Genomic DNA, 20,271 nt, shown 5'->3' on the forward strand with positions numbered 1-20,271 from the left:
CACACAACAATAGAGAGCGGCCCGTCTCCAAAGAGAACCAGCCACGATTACAATAACTAGTGAGATTATATAGACAGTTCCGTCACGTCATAGCTAAAGCAACCCAACCCCCCCTTTACTAGTTAAAAGCTTCTAATATTCATACATATCTATCTTCTTTGACAGTACAAACAGTTCGTGATGCCTCAGCAACTTCTTATCAACTTTTTGTCATGCACCAGGGGCTGGGAGAAAAGAGGGAGTTGAGTACAGATAAAGAACAAAAACAGGGAGTGGAGACAGCAAGTCTCCATCTGTTCAAACAAACTGTTCCTAGCACATCTGGTACAAGAATGTGCCCCCGCCCCTTATCTCATTCTTTGAAGCCCAAGCAAGCATGTCTTCATGTTTCACAGAGAGACAGGAATGGCCCAGCAACTACTGTTAGCCTCACTTTGGCTAAGCTGGCCAAACAACCTGTTCTATACTCCATTTTCTTGGGCCTAACAATTCTCTCTCCCTTCCCCCGCCCCCCAGGGTAGACCAGGGCTTAATGATTGGCAGAATAAGTAGGAGGACTGAGTGACTTGTAGGCGCTAAAGTTTTACACTTTTTTTTTTTAGTGCAGTTATGTAACCAAAAAAATCTGCTTTTGTAAGTTACACTCACGATAGAGATTGCACTACAATACTTGTCTGAGGTGAATTGAAAAATACCATTTCTTTTGTTTATCATTTTTACAGTGCATATATTTGTAATCAAAAACAATAATATAAAGTGAGCACTATGCACTTTGTATCCTCTGTTGTAATTGAAATCAATATTGAAAATATAGAAAAATATCCAAAAATATTTAATACATTTCATTTGGTATTCTATTGTTATAAGTGTGATTAATAGCAATTAACTTAAAAAAATTAATCGCGTGAGTTAACTGCAATTAATTGAGAGCCCTAATTTTAAAGTATAAAATTATATTACTAATGTAAGTAAATGCTGTGAGGATGTAATAAACTTTTAATTCATAGGTTTCAGAGTAGCAGTCGTGTTAGTCTGTATCTGCAAAAAGAACAGCAGTACTTGTGGCACCTTGTAGGCCTGGTCTACACTACGATTTTAGGTCGAATTTAGCAGCGTTACCTCGATTTAAGCCTGGACCAGTCCACATGATGAAGCACTTTTTTCCAACTTAAAGGGCTCTTTAAATTGATTTCTTTACTCCACCGCTGACGAGGGGATTAGCACTGAAACCAGCCTTTCCGGGTCGGATTTGGGGTAGTGGGGACGCAATTCGACTGTATTGGCCTCCAGGAGCTATCCCAGAGTGCTCCATTGTGACCGCTCTGGACAGCACTCTCAACTCAGATGCACTGGCCAGGTAGACAGGAAAAGGCCCGCGAAATTTTGAATTTCCTGTTTGACCAGAGTGGTGGAGAGCCCAGGTGAACATGCAGAGCTCATCAGTACAGGTAACCATGATGGAGTCCCAGGATCGCAAAAGAGCTCCAGCATGGACCGAACGGGAGGTACGGGATCTGCTCGCCATATGGGGAGACGAATCAGTGCTAGCTGAATTCCGTTGCAGTAAATGAAATGCCAAAACATTAGAAAAAGTCTCAAAGGGCATGAAGGACAGAGGCCATAACAGGGATGCACAGCAGTACCGTGTGAAAATTAAGGAGCTAAGGCAAGCCTACCACAAAGCCAGAGAGGCAAACGGAAGGTCCGGGGAAAAGCCGCGGACATACCGCTTCTACGCTGAGCTGCATGCCATACTAGGGGGTGCAGCCACCACTACCCCAACCCTGTGCTTTGACACCATCAGTGGAGAATCACGAAACACGGAAGCCACACTTTTTCTCTGAAGATGAGACAGATCACTCCATCGATGTTCAGCATGCCCTAGTGTTCTACCTGAAAAGAACCAAACCCATTAGGAAATTACAGAGGCTCTTCATTGCCATAGCATTGAGGTCACATGGACAAGCCATATCATCCCAGAGGATTTCTAAGTGGGGTCTTACGATGCATCACAGAGTGCAACAAGTTAGCAAATATTCCTACTCCTGGGGGTGTTACAGCAGCCTCCATGGCTATCCCTGTCAGATGTTCCGCTCTAGGAAATCTGCAGAGTGGCCATCTGGAGTTAGATGCACATGTTCGTGACACACTATGCCCTAGTTGATGCCTTAACTGCGGTTGCAAGAGTGGGAGTGGTAGTATTTTTGCTACCAGCTTCCTCGCACCTGTCTGAACACTGCTTGCCAATCACCCATGTGTGGAATACACATAGGGACCACCTCTCAAAGAAGGTAGTCAAGGTTACTTACTGTAACTGGAAGTTATTTGATATGTGTGGGCCCTATCTGTGTTCTATTGTCTGTTCTCCATCCATTCTATTGTCTGCTTCAGATCCTGTTGGTTTTACGGTAAGAGGAGGTACTGGAGAGGAATCCACCCACACTGCCTCTTACACCTTTATTTGAAAGCACGGGGAGAGCTACTGAGCATGTGGGCCAACAGACAGTGCTTTGAAGAACTGTCAGAGTCTGGTGCATGGCGCTCATGCGTACCCACATGTGGAATACAGGTAGGACCCACATTTTGAAGAACTTCCAGTTAAGTATCTTCCAATTCCCTTTATAGGTTATATGATTTAATTTAGGACTTTTCGTCTTTCTTTCTTTTTTTTTTTTTTTCTTAAGTAGGCTTTCCTTCTGCTCTCTTTAGAACAGGGTAGATTTGATTTAAACCAAATTGATTTAAATCATGATTTAAATCACTGGTCCGGAAGACTCGATTTAGTCATGGATTTCTACATAAAAGTGCATTCTTGTTGTTACAACCTTAATACATATTCTTCACAACTCAGAGATAGACTGGGAGTGGCTGGCTCATTACAAAAGCAGCTTTGCCTCTCCTGGAATTGACAACTCCTCATCTATTATTGGTAGTGGTCTACATCCACCCTGATCAAATTGGTCCTGTCAACACTGATTCTCCACTTGTGAGTTAACTCCTTTCTCTTCATGTGTCATTATATAATGCCTGCATCTGTAATTTTCACTCCATGCATCTGAAAAAGTGAGGTTTTTTTACCCACGAAAGATTATGCCCAAATAAATCTGTTAGTCTTTAAGGTGTCACCGGACTCCTTGTTGTTTCTGCTCAAACAGTTTCACTTTTGTTTCTACTGCCTCTTTCTCCCTTCTCACATTTATCTCCAGACTTCTCCTCCTTGTCCAGATCTATTTCACCCCCAAAAATCTATTCATTGAACTTTTCAAAACTTTGCACTTTTAGAGAGAGGTGAGGGATTGACTCTGGGTATGCAAATTTGCAGAGGGACAATAGGGTTGAGGTCTGTTATTTCTCACCTCTATATATTTATTTATTTATTTAGTTAAAAACATTTTTGCTCTTAACAAGCATGTTATCTCTGGAGATACAAATCCACAGTTTGAGAACTTCAAAACTAAGCATCTCTGATGGTATCTTCTAGGCTGAGCACTGAGTCCCATTATGTAGATAGAAAAATTATCCTAAATAATCTATACAGAAGCCACTGGAACCCCATAAGATTGGGTCCCTAATCCATGAACTATTGGAACTCATTTACAAAACTTTTCTTAAACATTACATGAATATGTTGTCTCATGCTATAGAATTAGAATTCATAATCCCTGTTCTATGATGAGATACATTATAGCTCAAAGATATCTTAATTAAAACTATCTTTAGATAGGTTTTTTCCTCAAAAAGCATTTTATCAAAAAAAAATAGGATTTAAATAAAAAAATCCGATTTCTTTGATTTTTTTTTTTAATTCATTGTTTTTATCCACTCTGCTTCAGAAGGATCATAATTGCTTAAAAAAAAAAAAAGTGTTTGAAATACAGAACTCCACATGAGTAAGAAATTTTTATCAGCTTGCTAAGTATAACAGAAAATTTAATTGGGAAGTCATGCTACAGTGTTTAGTCTGATTGTTTACACTGTGGTTGTGGTGGGGTCTATGTATATGGAATGTGAAGAATTCTGTTGTTAGTTTCTCCTGTCTATAAAAATAGAGTAATACATGAAATGGAAGGAAATAATGTTTATAAATTGAAGACAGGAGAAAGTGCACCAGTAATTGTAACACTTGATTTCTTTATAGCAAACATAATAAAACTACATTATAGAATATCTCAAAATGGCAAAGGTTGACAGCTCAGATTTTAGAGGGGAAAAATATACCGTATAAAGTGTATACTTACTTACAAATGAAAAGTATTTTTCATTTATTAAACATTAGAGTATATTCAGAGTAGGTTACTGTTGATGAAAATTGAAGTTATTAGAGGTATGAAAAACCCAGCACATGAGACTGACATGTCCTCATTACGAACTTAAGTTGACCTATGTTAGGTTGATTTACAGCCGCTGCAGTAATTACTGTGGTTTTTCATGTCCACAGTACTCTTCTTCTGTCAGTGGTATGCGTACTCACCAGGAGCACTTCGACCGACTTGAGGAACAGCATGGGAGGCTGAGAGCCCGGGCTGCAGTCGGGCTCTGCACGTAGCTCCCTCCTGGGACCGGGGCTGTCCCCCTGGAGCCGGGGTGCTTCCACGGGTGCTTGGTTCTCTGCTCCCTGCTGGGAGCCTGGATCCTTCCCCCTCCCCCAGCTCTCAGCATGGGGCTCCCCACCAGGAGCCTGGCATACGGCTTGGGCTCTGTGTGTGGGGTTCTCCCAGGCAGCTGCCTGGTTGGGAGCGGGAAGCCAGGAGCCCAGAGGCAGCAGGGCTTCCGGTGGGGAGCGTGGCTGGCAGACCAGCTTGGAGCAGGGACCCCTTCACCTGGTGTGAGCTGACAGCCTGATCTTTGAAACAGGTGTAGGGCTCATAAGAAGGAGCCTACCAACCTTCCTTGTCAATTTCACAGCTCCAGCAAGGAGTTGTGAAATTGACAAGAAAGACAGCCAACAGCCGATATAAGTAGTGTCTGCACGAACACTGCATCGTCCTAGCTGCACTGACATAAGCCCAATGCCTCTTGTGGAGGTGGAATTATTATGTTTGTGTAGTAGGGCACTTACCATCTGCGGAACAAGGCTGTAGTGTAGTATAGACACTGACATGATTAGGTTGATGTAAGCTGCCTTATGTTGACCTAACTCTGTAGTATAGAAGCCTCTCAAGATTAAAACTTTTATACTACCTACTGTAGTATTAAATAATAAAGAATGACTGTAAATCCTCCATTGATGCATACAAATGGAAATATGTAGCTTTTAAATATCTGTGTAATAGATTGTTGCTGTTCTAGAAAAGGGGTATGTAAGCGAGAGATGTGACAAGATATTTGTCATTCTCTTGCATTGTCAAACAATCTTTCTGCTTTAAGTAACTTAGAACCTTATATTATTGCTATGTGACACTGTAAAATGTTTTATGGTCTACTTCTGTTTGCGTCATGTAGTTAGTATTCCCATTGATTTAAAGGGAAGTTCCATTAAGTAAGGAGAGCAATATTTACTCCTTAAATGATAGTTCGTATTTATTTGGAACGGGCGTTGATAATGTTTCGTATGTAAAGTAAACATAAAGGTTTTGGAGCCTGCCTAACTTGATTATTTTATATTCATGCCAGTCTCTTAATTTGTTTACTTAGTGTTGTAGTCTCAAAAAGCTGGTCTGTCTGTGTGCTTTATTTTAATGTAGTTTTTAGCTCAACGATTTCATGTGTTGTACCAAACAGTACCTGTTCATACCAAAACCAGAAACATGATGGTTATTTAATGGTCTAAGATGCTTTTTTACTAATAGATGTTATGACATATTTTCTCCACCACGAAGATCAAGTACAAAAGTAAAACACAAATTACATAAGATTACTGAAGTGATGCAGCCTCCAAAGATATCAGCAAACACTTCAAGAAAAAAATATATGAAAAGATATGGAAAATAATCCACTCAAAATTAGAACAAATTAGCATTGTGCTTTGAAAACCTCTGGTAACCCAAGGGAAGCAAATGTGCACCGACAGAGCCTAGCTGCTTGTCCTAAAAAATTCAGTCCCAAGAATAAATAGTACAGCCATCCTTGCTGCTGAGACTGACTGTATTATGAGGGAAGAAAATAAATTGCTATGACACAGCACTGTGAAAATATAATTAGTACATAGATGAGAACACAACCCTATTATTTTCTCTCTTTATTGTTGTTACAAACCACAAACATTTCACTAGTGCTCCTGTACCATGAGGAAAGAGGAAATGCTGCGTAATGCCAGTTGGGAGAAGACATGGTTGACAACAGAGGCCTGGCTGCTATTTATGGCATTGGAAAGGCCAGCTCCAGCCCACCACTGTTAAGATTTTGGAATACTGTTTAAAAACCTTTTCACAGCTGCTTTCTGGTTTTGCTTCTTTCTGTATATTTTGTTCCCTCATTCCCTAAACAAGACGAACATGCATTAGCAAGAACTAATATTTTTCCCCACTTACTTTTCATCTGTGTGTTTCTAATTTATCAGTCTGTCATCCTGATCCCATCTTCTCCCAACTTCTGTCCAGTCTCACTCCTATGATTGTTACAACCTTCTACAGATAGATTTTGTCACCTCTCTTAGGGGAAGAAGCTTGTCCTTGATCACACCAGCCTGTCCACTACTTCTTAATTCACTTTTCTGCCTCCCCTAGACTTTGCAGCCCAGTTTTCCACTCCTGATTTTTTTAAATATTTAAATATTGTTTCTTTCCCTACCCACTCCTCAAATCAGCTAACTAAGATGGCCTTTTCCCCATCCAATTCCAAAGATTGCCTTTTTTCTCTTGAGCAGGTTCTCATACTTTTGGCAATTAAACAATTCACTTCTGCTACTTTCTGTCTTCCTGTGGGTTCTACAACTGTAGGCTCTTCCCGTTCTCCTTCAGTATCACCTTTGGCTCTTCATCCTCTCTTTTCCCCATATCCATTGTCATCTCTGATTTATACTCTTGGACATCTCCTCTTCTGTTACCTCTCCTCAACTCATCTGCTCATTGCTTTCAGCTGCTATCTTCATAGATTCTAGGACTGGAAGGGACCTCGAGAGGTCATAGAGTCCAGTCCCCTGCCCGCATGGCAGGACCAAATACTGTCGAGACCATCCCTGATAGACATTTATCTAACCTACTCTTAAATATCTCCAGAGATGGAGATTCCACAACCTCCTTAGGCAATTTATTCCAGTATTTAACCACCCTGACAGTTAGGAACTTTTTCCTAATGTCCAACCTAGACCTCCCTTGCTGCAGTTTAAGCCCATTGCTTCTTGTTCTATCCTTAGAGGCTAAGGTGAACAAGTTTTCTCCCTCTTCCTTATGACACCCTTTTAAATACCTGAAAACTGCTATCATGGCCCCTCTCAGTCTTCTCTTTTCCAAACTAAACAAACCCAGTTCTTTCAGCCTTCCTTCATAGGTCATGTTCTCAAGACCTTTAATCATTCTTGTTGCTCTTCTCTGGACCCTTTCCAATTTCTCCACATCTTTCTTGAAATGCGGTGCCCAGAACTGGACACAGTACTCCAACTGAGGCCTGAGCAGAGCAGAGTGGAAGGATGACTTCTCGTGTCTTTCTCACAACACACCTGTTAATACATCCCAGAATCATGTTTGCTTTTTTTGCAACAGCATCACACTGTTGACTCATATTTAACTTGTGGTCCACTATAACCCCTAGATCCCTTTCTGCCGTACTCCTTCCTAGACAGTCTCTTCCCATTCTGTATGTGTGAAACTGATTTTTTCTTCTTAAGTGGAGCACTTTGCATTTGTCTTTGTTAAACTTCATCCTGTTTAACTCAGAACATTTCTCCAATTTGTCCAGATCATTTTGAATTATGACTCTGTCCTCCAAAGCAGTTGCAATCCCTCCCAGTTTGGTATCATCCGCAAACTTAATAAGCGTACTTTCTATGCCAATATCTAAGTCGTTAATGAAGATATTGAACAGAGCCAGTCCCAAAACAGACCCCTGCGGAACCCCACTCGTTATGCCTTTCCAGCAGGATTGGGAACCATTAATAACAACTCTCGGAGTATGGTTATCCAGCCAGTTATGCACCCACCTTATAGTAGCCCCATCTAAATTGTATTTGCCTAGTTTATCAATAAGAATATCATGCAAGACCGTATCATAGAAATGAGTCCCAGAACTTGCCTTCTGTGCATTCTAACCTCCTCCTGGATGTTCTGGTGCCATCAGAGTTTGTCTCTGGAATAAAACTTCATAGTTTTCCTGGGAATCCTCTTGTGCTTCACCAAGCCCTTTGTAGAACACACTATACTTTGTCTCATAGACTCTAAGGTCAGAAGGGACCATTATGATCATCTAGTCTGACCTCCCGCATGATGCGGGCCACAAAAGCTGACCCACCCACTCTTGGAAGAATTCTTTCCCTTGACTCAGCTGTTGAAGGCCCCAAATCATGATTTCAAGACTTCAAATCGCTGAGAATCCTCCAGCAAGCGACCCCTGCCCCATGCTGCGGAGGAAGGCGAAAAACCTCCAGGGCCTCTGCCAATCTACCCTGGAGGAAAATTCCTTCCTGATCCCAAATATGGCGATCAGCTGAACCCCGAGCATGTGGGCAAGATTCTCTAGCCAGACCCTCTGGAAAAAGTTCTCTGTAGTAATTCTTGCGTCTTCCCTACATATGCCGTCTGTCCTGTGACTTATTCCTTTTCAAGATATCTTCGATGAAATCCTTTCTCTTAGTATCCTTAGTTCTAAGCATCTTGGCTTCCTCTCAGTTATCTCCTATCTTTGTTGCTGAAACCTTTATCTCTGATCTCTTGTCAGCTCTCCTTTTCCATCTTCCAATCTATAGAAAACACAATTCATCAAGTCATAAATAATTTCTGCCTTTCCTGTTACATTGAATTAAGCTTAATAGAAATGAGCCCTTTCATTAGCTTCCTGTCACTTACTGCATCAAATTCTGTCCCCTGCATAATCTTAAAGAGCCTTTGAAATCTTACCACCACGTTCAGTACCTCTCTAGGATGTTTATTCTGCAGTGTCAGTTCTCTAAGGCCTTGTTGAACCTAGGTAGCTCTGCAGGGCCATCTAATGATAGTGGTTCATATGTAGAATTAAACTCTAAAGCCTTCAAATTAAAATGTTGGATTTTTTTTGTTTTGTTTTAAACAAAATGCTAGCAGGATAGGAATTAAGTTGCTATTTTACTCGTTAGTCTTTGACTTCAGCAAGCCATGTTACTAGAGTTGCCACCTCCAAGATAGGACCTGGCCAATGACCACCCCGACCCTACCACCACCACCAACAAATGAGGTCATAGCGCTGATTGTAGCTGATAACTCGTATGTTTGAGAACCATTTTTACACACACACAGAAAATAAAAGGTGTATTTTTATTACTTTATCAATTTTTCTTACCGTATACGAACATGACATCGCTATCCATAGCTGTGAATTATTGAGCTCTTAGCATGTCTCAAGTGTGGGGGGGAGAGGGAGGGGAACTCTATGTTAAATATTTTAACCATCTAGGCTGATTAAAAACCCTACATGTTATTAAAATACATGTTCAAAGAGTATGCACTTTAAGCAGGAAATGAAAAAGTAGTCTGCAGTGAGTCCGTGGGTATTAGTGTTTTTTCCTTGAAATCTGAACTATTCACCTATCTACTTGCTCTTCATAGATTTAGGTTCTGTGGTGCTACTTCATTTATAGTGTAACTGCTAATGTTCAAATACATCTTGACATATAGAGCATATCATTTAATTCTTTAATGCATGTTTAACAATTAAAGGTTACGGTGCCAAAAGTGAAATATCTGCAAGTTGTGTGGAAACTTTTTAAAAACCCCATAATAAAGGCTCAACTTTAAATGTATACCCCAAATTTAAAAAACATAGTAAGAGAACCAAAGAAGAGCCACTGTGGCTAAACAACAAAGTAAAAAAAACAGTGAGAGGCAAAATGGCATCCTTTTAAAAAGTGGAAGGATTTATTTAATCCCGTGTAACTTGAATTGTTATCCTTTAGGGGCAACACTGTCTTTTTCTTTGTTTTGTTGTCATGGGTGTGTACTTACCACAATAGGTCCCTGATCCTTGTTTGAGACCTTTAGGCTCTGCCTTAAGTAAAACAAGATTGAATTTATTAATTTAATTTTGAGTCTTTGGATTTTTAGGTGGGTTGTACATCAGAAAGCTGCTGCTTTGTCTTAATTTGATGTCACTTTTTTATGTTCCTGGAAGATTGAGACCTGTTAAACAAGTGGAAGGGCAGAAGTTAAACATAATGTGAAGCCTCTTGAGCTATTTGTTGATCTGGCAATAAAACCCTACAACATGTCCACTGACATATAAAGTACTTTTGGAACTACCTTATTGAATGTTATAAATTCATGTTGATTTAAACATAGGAGTGGCCTATTCATGGTTCTGGGCACTTTTCTGTATATTATAAACATGCAAGTATAGGAAGACTAACACTAATGAAAATAAATGTAGTTACTTTGCTATAGCTAAGAAGTGGAAAAACAAAACAACCTCAACACAGATTGTAGCCTTAAATATAACTCTTGCTTTCCAAAGGCTCAGAGGTGAATATTGCAAAGGGCTCTTAAGGTCAGCAGTTTAAAGCTATTTCAAATCAAAATGGGGACTGAATTCTGAAGCTCAGGCTCCCTGTCAGCAATTCCCTCTCAATCAAACTGACACATCTTCAGCTTTTACTTGTGGCATTTGTGACAATATATCATGGGGCCGGGGGGGAAGCTCTCTTAGAAGTACCACACCAAGTTGTTCTTTGTTGAACAAAGCCAACGTAATCTCAATGGGGAAACACATAATAAACAACAAATTTCAATACTAGCTTCAGTATCAATGTACTTAACAGGCTGCTGATTGAGACTTTGCAACACTGTGTGGTGAAGGCAAAGAAACTACCTTATTCCCCTACCCAGAATCAGATTTTTTTGAGGGGGAGGGGGGAAGTCTGCAGTGGAATTGGTCAGTTTGGCATGAGACTGTTAAATCAATTGCAATCTGGATGTCTTCCCTTAAGTTTGTGCATTTTGATAAGTAAACTATGGTCACTTTATGAAGAGAGAGCCTGGAAAGAGGATGCCTAGGAGCCACTTCATTGATAGTTGAAGATATTTTTGAGCAGTTCTGCCAAGCCACAGATAAGGACAGAACTAAAAAATTTTCCTTTCAGGAAGTTTCCCGTGTTCGGTAATGCTGGACCGTTAACATTGGTTCCTTAGTTGAACTGGAGTGTTGCTATGCTTTTTCTGTTTGCAGGTTGTAAAAAGGCCAAAATTCAGTCGTTCCTGCCAAAATAAATCAAATGTCAGATCAAGAGTGTGACCAGGTGAGGCATAAACCAGCTGGGCTATTCAGTGGTGGTTATTATGATTTTTTTGAATCCTAAGCACTCTGTGAATAGCAGACACAAATGTGGTTTCTGAAAGTCAGAGTACCGTCAGCCAATACCAGTTCAGCATTAGTACCAGTCCCTTTTTAGCATCATCCTGGGACTTGCCCTCTAGGTATACGCTGTATCTATTCCTTGTCTGAGTAGGAAGGGGACCTTCTACACTCCCAAGCTGGATGCAAGCAGCAGAACCATGTCATCACCCAGTTGACCTCTGCCTGAAGCCTAGCAGTAATATCCAGTTTAGCAGCATAATCCCAAACAGGGTTCAGTAATATGTGTAAAGTTGGGGGTTTGTTCTTGAACAGATAATGAGTATGTGACAAGCTACGCACAACCTGAAATTGGTCAGCATCAGCTGAAGACTTTGTCCTACAGCAGGGGTTGGCAACCTTTCAGAAGTTGTGTGCCGAGTCTTCATTTATTCACTCTAATTTCAGGTTTTGCGTACCAGTCATACATTTTAACCTTTTTAGAAGGTCTATTTCTATAAATCTATAATATATATCTAAACTATTGTTGTATGTAAAGTAAATAAGGTTTTTAAAATGTTTAAGAAGCTTCATTTAAAATTGAATTAAAATTTAAAGCCCCCTAAACTGGTGGCCAGGACCTGGGCAGTGTGAAAATCCGCTCGTGTGCCGCCTTGGGCACGCGTGCCACAGGTTGCCTACCCCTGTCCTACAACATACTGTCTTTCTGAGTGATCAAAATTAGAAATCTTGATTCCAGCTTTTGCTATCACCATAGACTATGTCTACCATAACTAGAGAGCTGGTACCTCTAATCTTTCTTTCTATGATATGCAGAATTTTAAGCAACAATAAAGCATAGTTTTTGGTACTGATTGTCAATGTAATTGCCAGTAAAACATTTCAGTATTGTAAAATTCTACTAAGTTTTCAAATTAAGATATGTATTGCAGAACTACATATATACTTATAATACAGCAAGCCCATCTCAGATGTTTTGTATTGACAAACTCTCTCTAAGGTAAATTTTCAGTCTGGTGTATTATTTAAACGCCCAACATAAATGATTGTTAATGTGTTATGCAATGGAATTGTCTTTGCTACCTCTAAATCAGTTGTCCTGATCATAGTAATTTGAATATATTTTCAGCTACTCATTTTTTCATACTAATACTATGAATTCCTTAGAGAAAATACTTCATTGGAGTGATAATTATATTCCTTACTGATTTATCATTGTTTGTAGCTAGTTGTCATTACCATTCACTGTTGATTTCTGTTCATTAAACTATAGAATTCTAACTTGCAAAGTTGTGTTTAAAATTCGCTTTTTAGAGTCAACTTTCTGTGACATTGCTATTTTACTTTTAAAGTTGTTTTGGACTGTTAGGTATCTGAGTTGCCACGCTTACTGATGAATAATTTTTCCATCTTCTGTCAATGAATGGAATTGCTTTTGGGTTAACTGTAAATACCAGGAATAGCTTATGGATTTTTTTGGCTTAATATTAGTCTCAGAACTGGTAAACAACCTCCTTACGCTGTTTAAATAGAAAAGGAATGGTGAAAAGTTATCTGTTGTAGATAGGAAACCTACTTGGGAGGCTTTGAAACTTGGCAGTCAGTCCCTATTTAAGTGAATTTGGTTTAAGCAAAGGTTTACAACTGCCTTCTAGGTTTGTTTTCTGCATACTTCTGCTAAGTTTTCTTTTCTAAAACAGAAAATGAAATAATTGGACGGTATGTAAAATCACAACCAACACATTTAGACGCTACTTCAGCAGCTACAGATTGTGGCATGGTAGGTTAAGAAAAAGGTTGGAGTTTTCTTTTTGAGATCATTGCTTCTAATGGATTTGTCAGCTCTTCAGTATTTGAAGATAGTGTCTAGTACTCTAAGTCCTTTCCTGCTGCCACACAACAAGTTTTTCTCGGGAGGAGTTCAGAAAGTACAGCTAAACCATTTAAAGTAAGAAATGGGAGGAAATTACATGTGTGCTAGTGTAAGGGTACATCCAGACTACCCGCCGTATTGGCGGGTAGCGATCGATTTATCGGGGATCGATATATCGCGTCTCATTAAGCCGCAATATATCGATCCCCGAACGTGCTCCCCGTCAACTCCGGAACTTCACCGGAGCGAGCGGTGGTAGCGGAGTCGACGGGGGAGCCGTGGCCGTCGATCCCGTACCGTGAGGATGGGAGGTAAGATATGTTGACTTCAGCTATGGTATTCCTGTAGCTGAAGTTGCGTATCTTACATCGACACCCCCCCCCATAGTGTAGACCAGCCCTAAGTGTAAATGGTGTGTGTGCGTCAGTTTTATTAATTAGCTGATATACCAGTTCAATTTTGAAACGGAAATCTAACAAAGCAGATTTTTTAATTTGCTAAGTGGTGTAGCCAATACTATGATGGCACTTAATTAGGATAACCCCTTTTTTTGGGAGCCCTAGCTTAGTGATTTTTAGCACTAGGTATTTCACAGGTCTGCTTTTAAATTGGACAGTATTTCTCAGGTAAGGACACTTAAGTTAGTTATTAACCAATCAAAAGTTTATTAATGCTCTCAGAGCCACAGAAGTATACAATCAAAAGTTCATTCATTAAATGTAGATATAACAGATGTTCTTGGGCAAAAAACACATGCAGTCTTCTAAGCGATTAACATAGATCAGTATAGCAGCCCAGTAGCTATGCCAAAGAACATAGACTTAGTCATCAATTTTCAATTATTTTCAGTACCACTAATACATGACACGTCAAGTAATTCATGTCTTAAGGCACTGTTAGCAATGTGGTCTGTGCTATTTTATTCATTTGGTATGAAAGGGAGTACTGTAGTTTAAAATACTGAGAGGGATTGCTTTAAGTCTCTCAGGCAACTTAGCAGGGGATTATAAAAGCAAAACATGCATATACCATTAGTTACTTAAAATCCAAAATATGGTTACTTGAGGTCTCGCTGTAAATAGTGTAGACTCAACTTTGAGTTACTTATATTAAAAAACGCAGAGAAACAGTATATGTGAAATGACTTCTCTCCACTACTTCTTAGTCCTGTTAACCCTATAGGAGAGGAGAACTGTTCATGAGACTGGTTTGTGTGTTTCATAGCACTTCCGGTTTCTACCGCATATTTATGGGTTCAGTCAGCTTTATTTAGTTCTCTAACCCTGGATAAGTGGAGAGGCTGTTGAAATGGGTTCGGTTAGGTCTGGAGCCCAACACTGTGACCTCAGTTTGATATAGCCTGAATTCAGGGTCCATGGAATGGTGGCTGCTCTTGTGTTTCTATTGAACTTTTGCCAACTGAGCACTCAGATTTCAGCTGTTTCACTGCTGTTTCTGTCAAAACTCAATACATAGCATTGGTATATAACAAATTTCTTTCATCCTTTTTTATCAGAGGCTTTTTTAAACTTGGGTTAATTTCAAGAATTGTATTTGCATATTAGCCCAGACTATTAATTAGTGTTCCCCCTTCTTTAAACAATTTTGTTTAATATTTGAAAGCTATGCCCTCAATCAGTGCTAATATCTTCTATTATTTTATTCTTCTTGTGTTGTATGATAGGTACCACTTCTATAACACAACCGTCATTTAGAAAGAAAACAAACAAAAATCCCTTATAGTTCTGCTACATTCAGTGGACCTACTTGTACATCTTACGTCTTACGCCTTTTATTTGTCAACCTTTAAGGTATACAATAAGATATAAAAGAATTACACTGGAGGAACAAGACAGATTCTAATATAGATTGAAATATATCTGATTCTTAGGGCACACAAATATGTGGTTTCTAGTTTGGGGTGAAAGATCAGTGATTTTGGATTGCTTGGGTGTACCAAGCAGTTGGCCCAGTTTTTGGGTCTCATAGGAAGTGATTTCTTAAGTTGATTTTTGACGTGTAGTTTCCATGCTTTTCTCTGGTCCTCGGTGAGCACATAAGAGACAATAGAGCTCTCTGCACAGGAAAGAGGGCACTTATTTTTGTTTGTCACCCGGTAGGAGTTGCTTTTAGCAAGACCAAGGGGGATGGAAGCTTCGTACACAAGTAAACTATGGGAGTCCTTTGTATGAGCATCTAACAATAACTGGAAGACTCCTTATCAAGCAGTGCTGCTTTCCTTTCCTTTCCTAGGGAATGTGTGCTTCAGTTTCAGGTTTCATGATGTTTCCCACCAGTTGTTGCACCTGTTGGATATGGATTGGTTCCCACTCCACTGAGCACCAAGAAGAAACTAAAGTTTAGGCAGATGTATAGGGATAATGGGTTGTAATGTAACTTGTAACAGATAAATGGTTTACTGATTAAAAGAGTCAGAGAGAACTGTAGCTGTTGAATATATTTTCAGGGCATATTTGACATCTATATTCATACTTAAGGCCCCTCATTCCTAGTTTTTATTTTGTTTAAAGTTTTCTGGGAATTTGGTGGTGTTTATTACAAAAAATGAAGGGAAAAAGATGTAAATCTGGGGAAAAATAGTTTAATAGCTTTTGGGTAATTATCCGGTTAATGTTGGGGGACGGGAGGATTTAAAAACAGAGAAACTAAGAGTATTATAAATAAAAAGCTTAATGTTGTAATGGATTTTGTTTTCTTTTGAAAACAGTTTAAAAACAATGGAGTGTTTTTATGCTTGATTAAAGGGGATTCAGCGTAAATGCCAAAAGGCCTGGGTAGCGCAAACTCTCAGCAGGTTTTTCGAAGTGTCTTTTCCGAGGCTTGTTCTCCTGCACTTTCAAATGTAGCTGAAGGACTGTGGGTGGGGGTGAAGTGAGGAGAGAGTGGGATGGGAATGAATGAGCAGGGAGTAATCCTGCCGTTGGCACCCAACCCTGCTCCCACTGATTGACTGAGAGACAAAGCCACTACTTTCTTCACCATGCCATGTGCTCCTCAGCTCTGCAGGGGGGCGGGGGGGGGAGTGCTGAGGGTGCCTGATACTCTGGGACTGGGGGCTCATGGGGTGCCCAGCACTCACAGGGAGCAGAGGGCAGGAGGGAGAGCCCCATGGTAGGGAGTGGTGCCTGGCACTGAGGATGACAGATCCCCAAGCACTTAAGGGGCTGATACCACCGTCTTCCCTGCTCTGCGAACACTGTGTGGTGGGGAAATGGATGGGTGCCCCTTCCTGGCTCCAGCACTCCTGGAGGGCAGGGAAGAAGGGTTCATGTCTTTTGCGTGTACATGGTGCCTGGTACTTATAGGGGGGCTGCGGTCGTAGGCAGAGGGTGCCCCATGAGGATGAGGATTTCTCTCATGCGGAAGTGTACCCAGTACTTATGGGGGGGGCAGGGGTCGTAGGCAGAGTATGCCCCATGAGGATGCCTGGCACTCTTGTGGGAGGAGTGGATGTGGCTCTGTGGCCACACTGAAGGGCAGGGGAAGTAGATGGGGGGCCAGTACTCACTGGGGTTCAGGCTTCCACTCTTGTTGGCATGTGTCAGTTGCTGGGACGAGGCTCCCTGCGCATCTTGCCTTACAGTGCCAAATGCAGCAACCACCAACCGGTAGTTACTCTCTTGGCTTCCTCTTGGAACAGGTGCGTAGTGCCGCACCATTTGGAGAGGGCTCTGTGGGAGGGAAGCTGGGTCCAAGGAGTTAGAGCACTTGAAAAATTTGGGTTTAAACTGGAAAACAAGAACTTTAGGTTTTTCCTGGTCGTTTTTGTTTAAATAAAAAAAAGAGAGAAGAAAAAGCTCTAAAAAGAAGGGTCTTTGCTACGCTGCATTCTTGGCCATGTCTGATGTGTCATTTAGGGCTAGATATTCAAAAGTATTGAGCATATAGTTTGCTTTTGTAAGGTTTATGGCCAAATTTTCGTAAGAGTTCAGCACCCAATGTGTACAAGTATTTTTTAAATCCGGTCACTTAATTTGGTGCCTAAGTGGGAGCTGAGCTCTTTGGAAAAACTGATGCCTATTGTAGGTTACGAGCCCTCGTGGAAACTCTGTCCTCAGTGATAAGACTGAGGCAACATCTACACTTGCAACTCAATGACAAAACTTTAATCTTTCAGCAGCATTACAAGCCTCCTCCCACCCCACCCCTTATCCCCCCCAAAAAAGAAAAAAGTTTTGCTGATGGCAAGCTCTGGTATGAACAGCGCTTTGTCAGCAGGAGCGCCCTCCTGCCGACAACACTAATGCCGCTCATTGCGGGTGGAAGTGTTTTGTTGGCAGGAGAGCCAACAAACAGTGGCTACACTGTGTACCTTTTAGCGAAGTGGCTGTAATGAGACATCCTTGTTGCTAAAAGTTGTGTAGTGTAGACATAGCCTAAGATAGGAAGCACAAACCTGTGCAGTTGCTGTGATGGTGACTTAGAATGGTAGAAAGGAAGGACTGGAACAAGGGATCTTGAGGGGTCATCTAGTCCAGTGTCCTGCGTTGAAGCAGGACCTGCCTTTAAAAACCTCCAATGAGGGGAGTCCACAACCATCCTTGGTAATCTATTCCAGTACTTAACTGTCCTTACAGGTAGAAAGTTTTCCTTAATAGCTATCCTACACATCTTTTGTTGCACATTAAACTGATTACTTATGGTCCTACCATTGGTGGACCTGGAGAACAATTGATCAGCATCTTTTATTACAACACTTAACGTACTTGAAGACTGTTAACAGGTCCCACTCAGTCTTCTTCTCTCAACATAAAACATGCCCCATATTTTTAATCTTTCCTTTTAAGTCAGGGTTCTAAACCTTGTATCATTTTTGTGGCTCTCCGCTGAACTGCTCTTCAGTTTGTCTCTAGCTTTCCTAAAGTGTAACTCCTGCAGTGGGACACAGTGCTCGAGTTGAGGCCTCACCAGTGCCAAGTAGCATGGGGCAATTCTCTCATTTCTTCACATCTGACATTCACCCCAAAATGATATTAGACTTTTTCGCATTTACATTGTTGGCTTTTACTTAGCTTGTGAACCACAATAATCTCCAGATCCATTTTCAGCATTACAGTACTACACTTTGCTAGTTATTCTCCATTTTGTAGCTATGCCTGTGTCTTTTCCTTCCTAACAGCAGTCATTTTGTTCTTCCCTTTATTGAATTTCATTTTATTAATTTCTGACCAATTCTCTAATTTGTCAAGGTCATTTAGAATTCTAAAGTGCTAGAAGGCCCTCCCAGTTTGGCATCATCTGCAGATTTTTATAAGCATAATGAGTTGGATAATGGAATGGAGAGTAATGAAAATATCGTATAGTACCAGACCCAAGACAGATCCCTGTGGGACCCAACTATATACATTGTCCAAGTTTGACAGTGAACCAGTGAATGGAGGTTTAAGGATGTTAGTTGTACTAGAAGTACAAAAGGGGTGTGTGTGGAAGTAGAGCAAGAACTGACAGGGATTTGAAGGGGATTTCAATGCATACTGTCTCTTCTGTGAGCAAGAGTCAGGCTAACTGTAATCCTAATAATGTGAGATTTGTAGAAGTGAGGATTATGTGAGGTGAGTGGGAAAGAACTGTGTGAGAAGTTGTTGCGACCGTGTGTAGATAAATATGGAATGTAGACTAGAGTCTAAATAAGTGAGAAAAATAAGATATCAGGATGATCTATGTATAAACAAAATGCAGCTGTTGCTTATTATTGTATGTAACAAAAGGTATAAATGCTTGCTGTAATTGTTTACCTGTAGAGAGACCTGCCTAGGCGGAGGAAACCCGGTGTCCTAGTGCGCACTCTCCCTCCACGCAATTGCTAGAGATAATAAAGTATCTGACTTTGCTGCACCCAACCAGAGAGTGAGAACTGTGGTTTTTCTCCGACACACTGATAACTGAATAAGGTCTTTCAACGTATGGCTCCACCCACCTTATACTAATTTAATCTAAACTGCATTTCCCTAGTCTGTTGTGCTGTTAAATATGTGAAGCAATTTTCCAAATGTCAACACTGGATTTATATTCTATAACTGGAGAAATTTTATTTGTCATGCTCAAAGCTAGCCAGAGTCAGTGTCCAAAATTCGGGGGTTGTATATTAATACACTAAAACAGATTTGAACTAATGTCTTGGTCATTTATAAAATATATTGGGAACACGGGACAAATCATCATATTGGAGAATAGTTGCACATTTGGTCAAATGAAATAAAAAATGACTCAATTAACATGTATATTTTACTCTTCCCACAGCTGGGTCAACAATTTTGGACATGAAGGTCTTGGGCTTCTGTTGGATGTACTGGAAAGGCTTCTGGACAAGAAACAGTAAGAACCCAAAACATTGGGGTGGGAGATGGAAACTGCTATTAAGGTTTTGACCTTAGTTAATGCTGTTGGTTTTTCTTTCAAGGCAAGAAAGTATTGACAAGAAGAATCAACATAAGCTTATTCAGTGCCTCAAAGCATTTATGAATAATAAGGTAAGAGAAATATTTTTGTTTAGTTTTAGGTGCTTTGATCATGCCTGCCTGTTTGATAAAGAGCTAAGTTCAATAATGAAGTTTAACTTTATTGCATCTTTTCTTTTAGTCATGCTTCTTTGTCAAAAGTGAGAAATTCAGAGTAGTGGATATTTAAGTCCTGCATTAGAGAATTGGGGATAAGGATGCAGTACAGACTTGAGTGTCCAGTTCATGTATCTTCAGTGAGTTAAAAGGATGTTTCAGTCACAATTTTATTGAATGCTGTGGACCAAATTTAATTTGCTTGTTAGGGAAATATTCATAATGCTTCTGTAAAGTGGAAATAATAATAAAAAAGTTTGTCTCTTTTCTCTAGCCTGTTAAGAAGAGATGGGTGAAAGAGGAGGAAGAACTATGGTGGGGATTATTTAGAGGAAGTTAAAATTAATGATGCCATTATTTCTCAGATACTGTGATCCAGAAGTAATGGGCAGAATTGGTTTGTTTTTAAGA

At 40.3% G+C, this 20,271-nt stretch overlaps 1 protein-coding gene across 5 annotated transcripts in view; it reads left to right on the forward strand.

Annotated features, from left to right (window-relative positions):
- DIAPH2 (diaphanous related formin 2) overlaps positions 1-20,271 on the forward strand; it is an 874,039-nt gene that overhangs the window by 151,666 nt on the left and 702,102 nt on the right. For all 5 annotated transcript variants that reach the window (XM_034781186.1, XM_034781187.1, XM_034781188.1 and 2 more), the window contains 2 exons: positions 19,547-19,621; positions 19,707-19,776. In XM_034781186.1, the coding sequence (XP_034637077.1) occupies positions 19,547-19,621; positions 19,707-19,776 (145 nt within the window). The remainder of the gene's footprint in view (positions 1-19,546; positions 19,622-19,706; positions 19,777-20,271) is intronic.

Source organism: Trachemys scripta, chromosome 9, assembly GCF_013100865.1.
Source record: "Trachemys scripta elegans isolate TJP31775 chromosome 9, CAS_Tse_1.0, whole genome shotgun sequence".
NCBI lineage: Eukaryota > Metazoa > Chordata > Testudines > Emydidae > Trachemys > Trachemys scripta.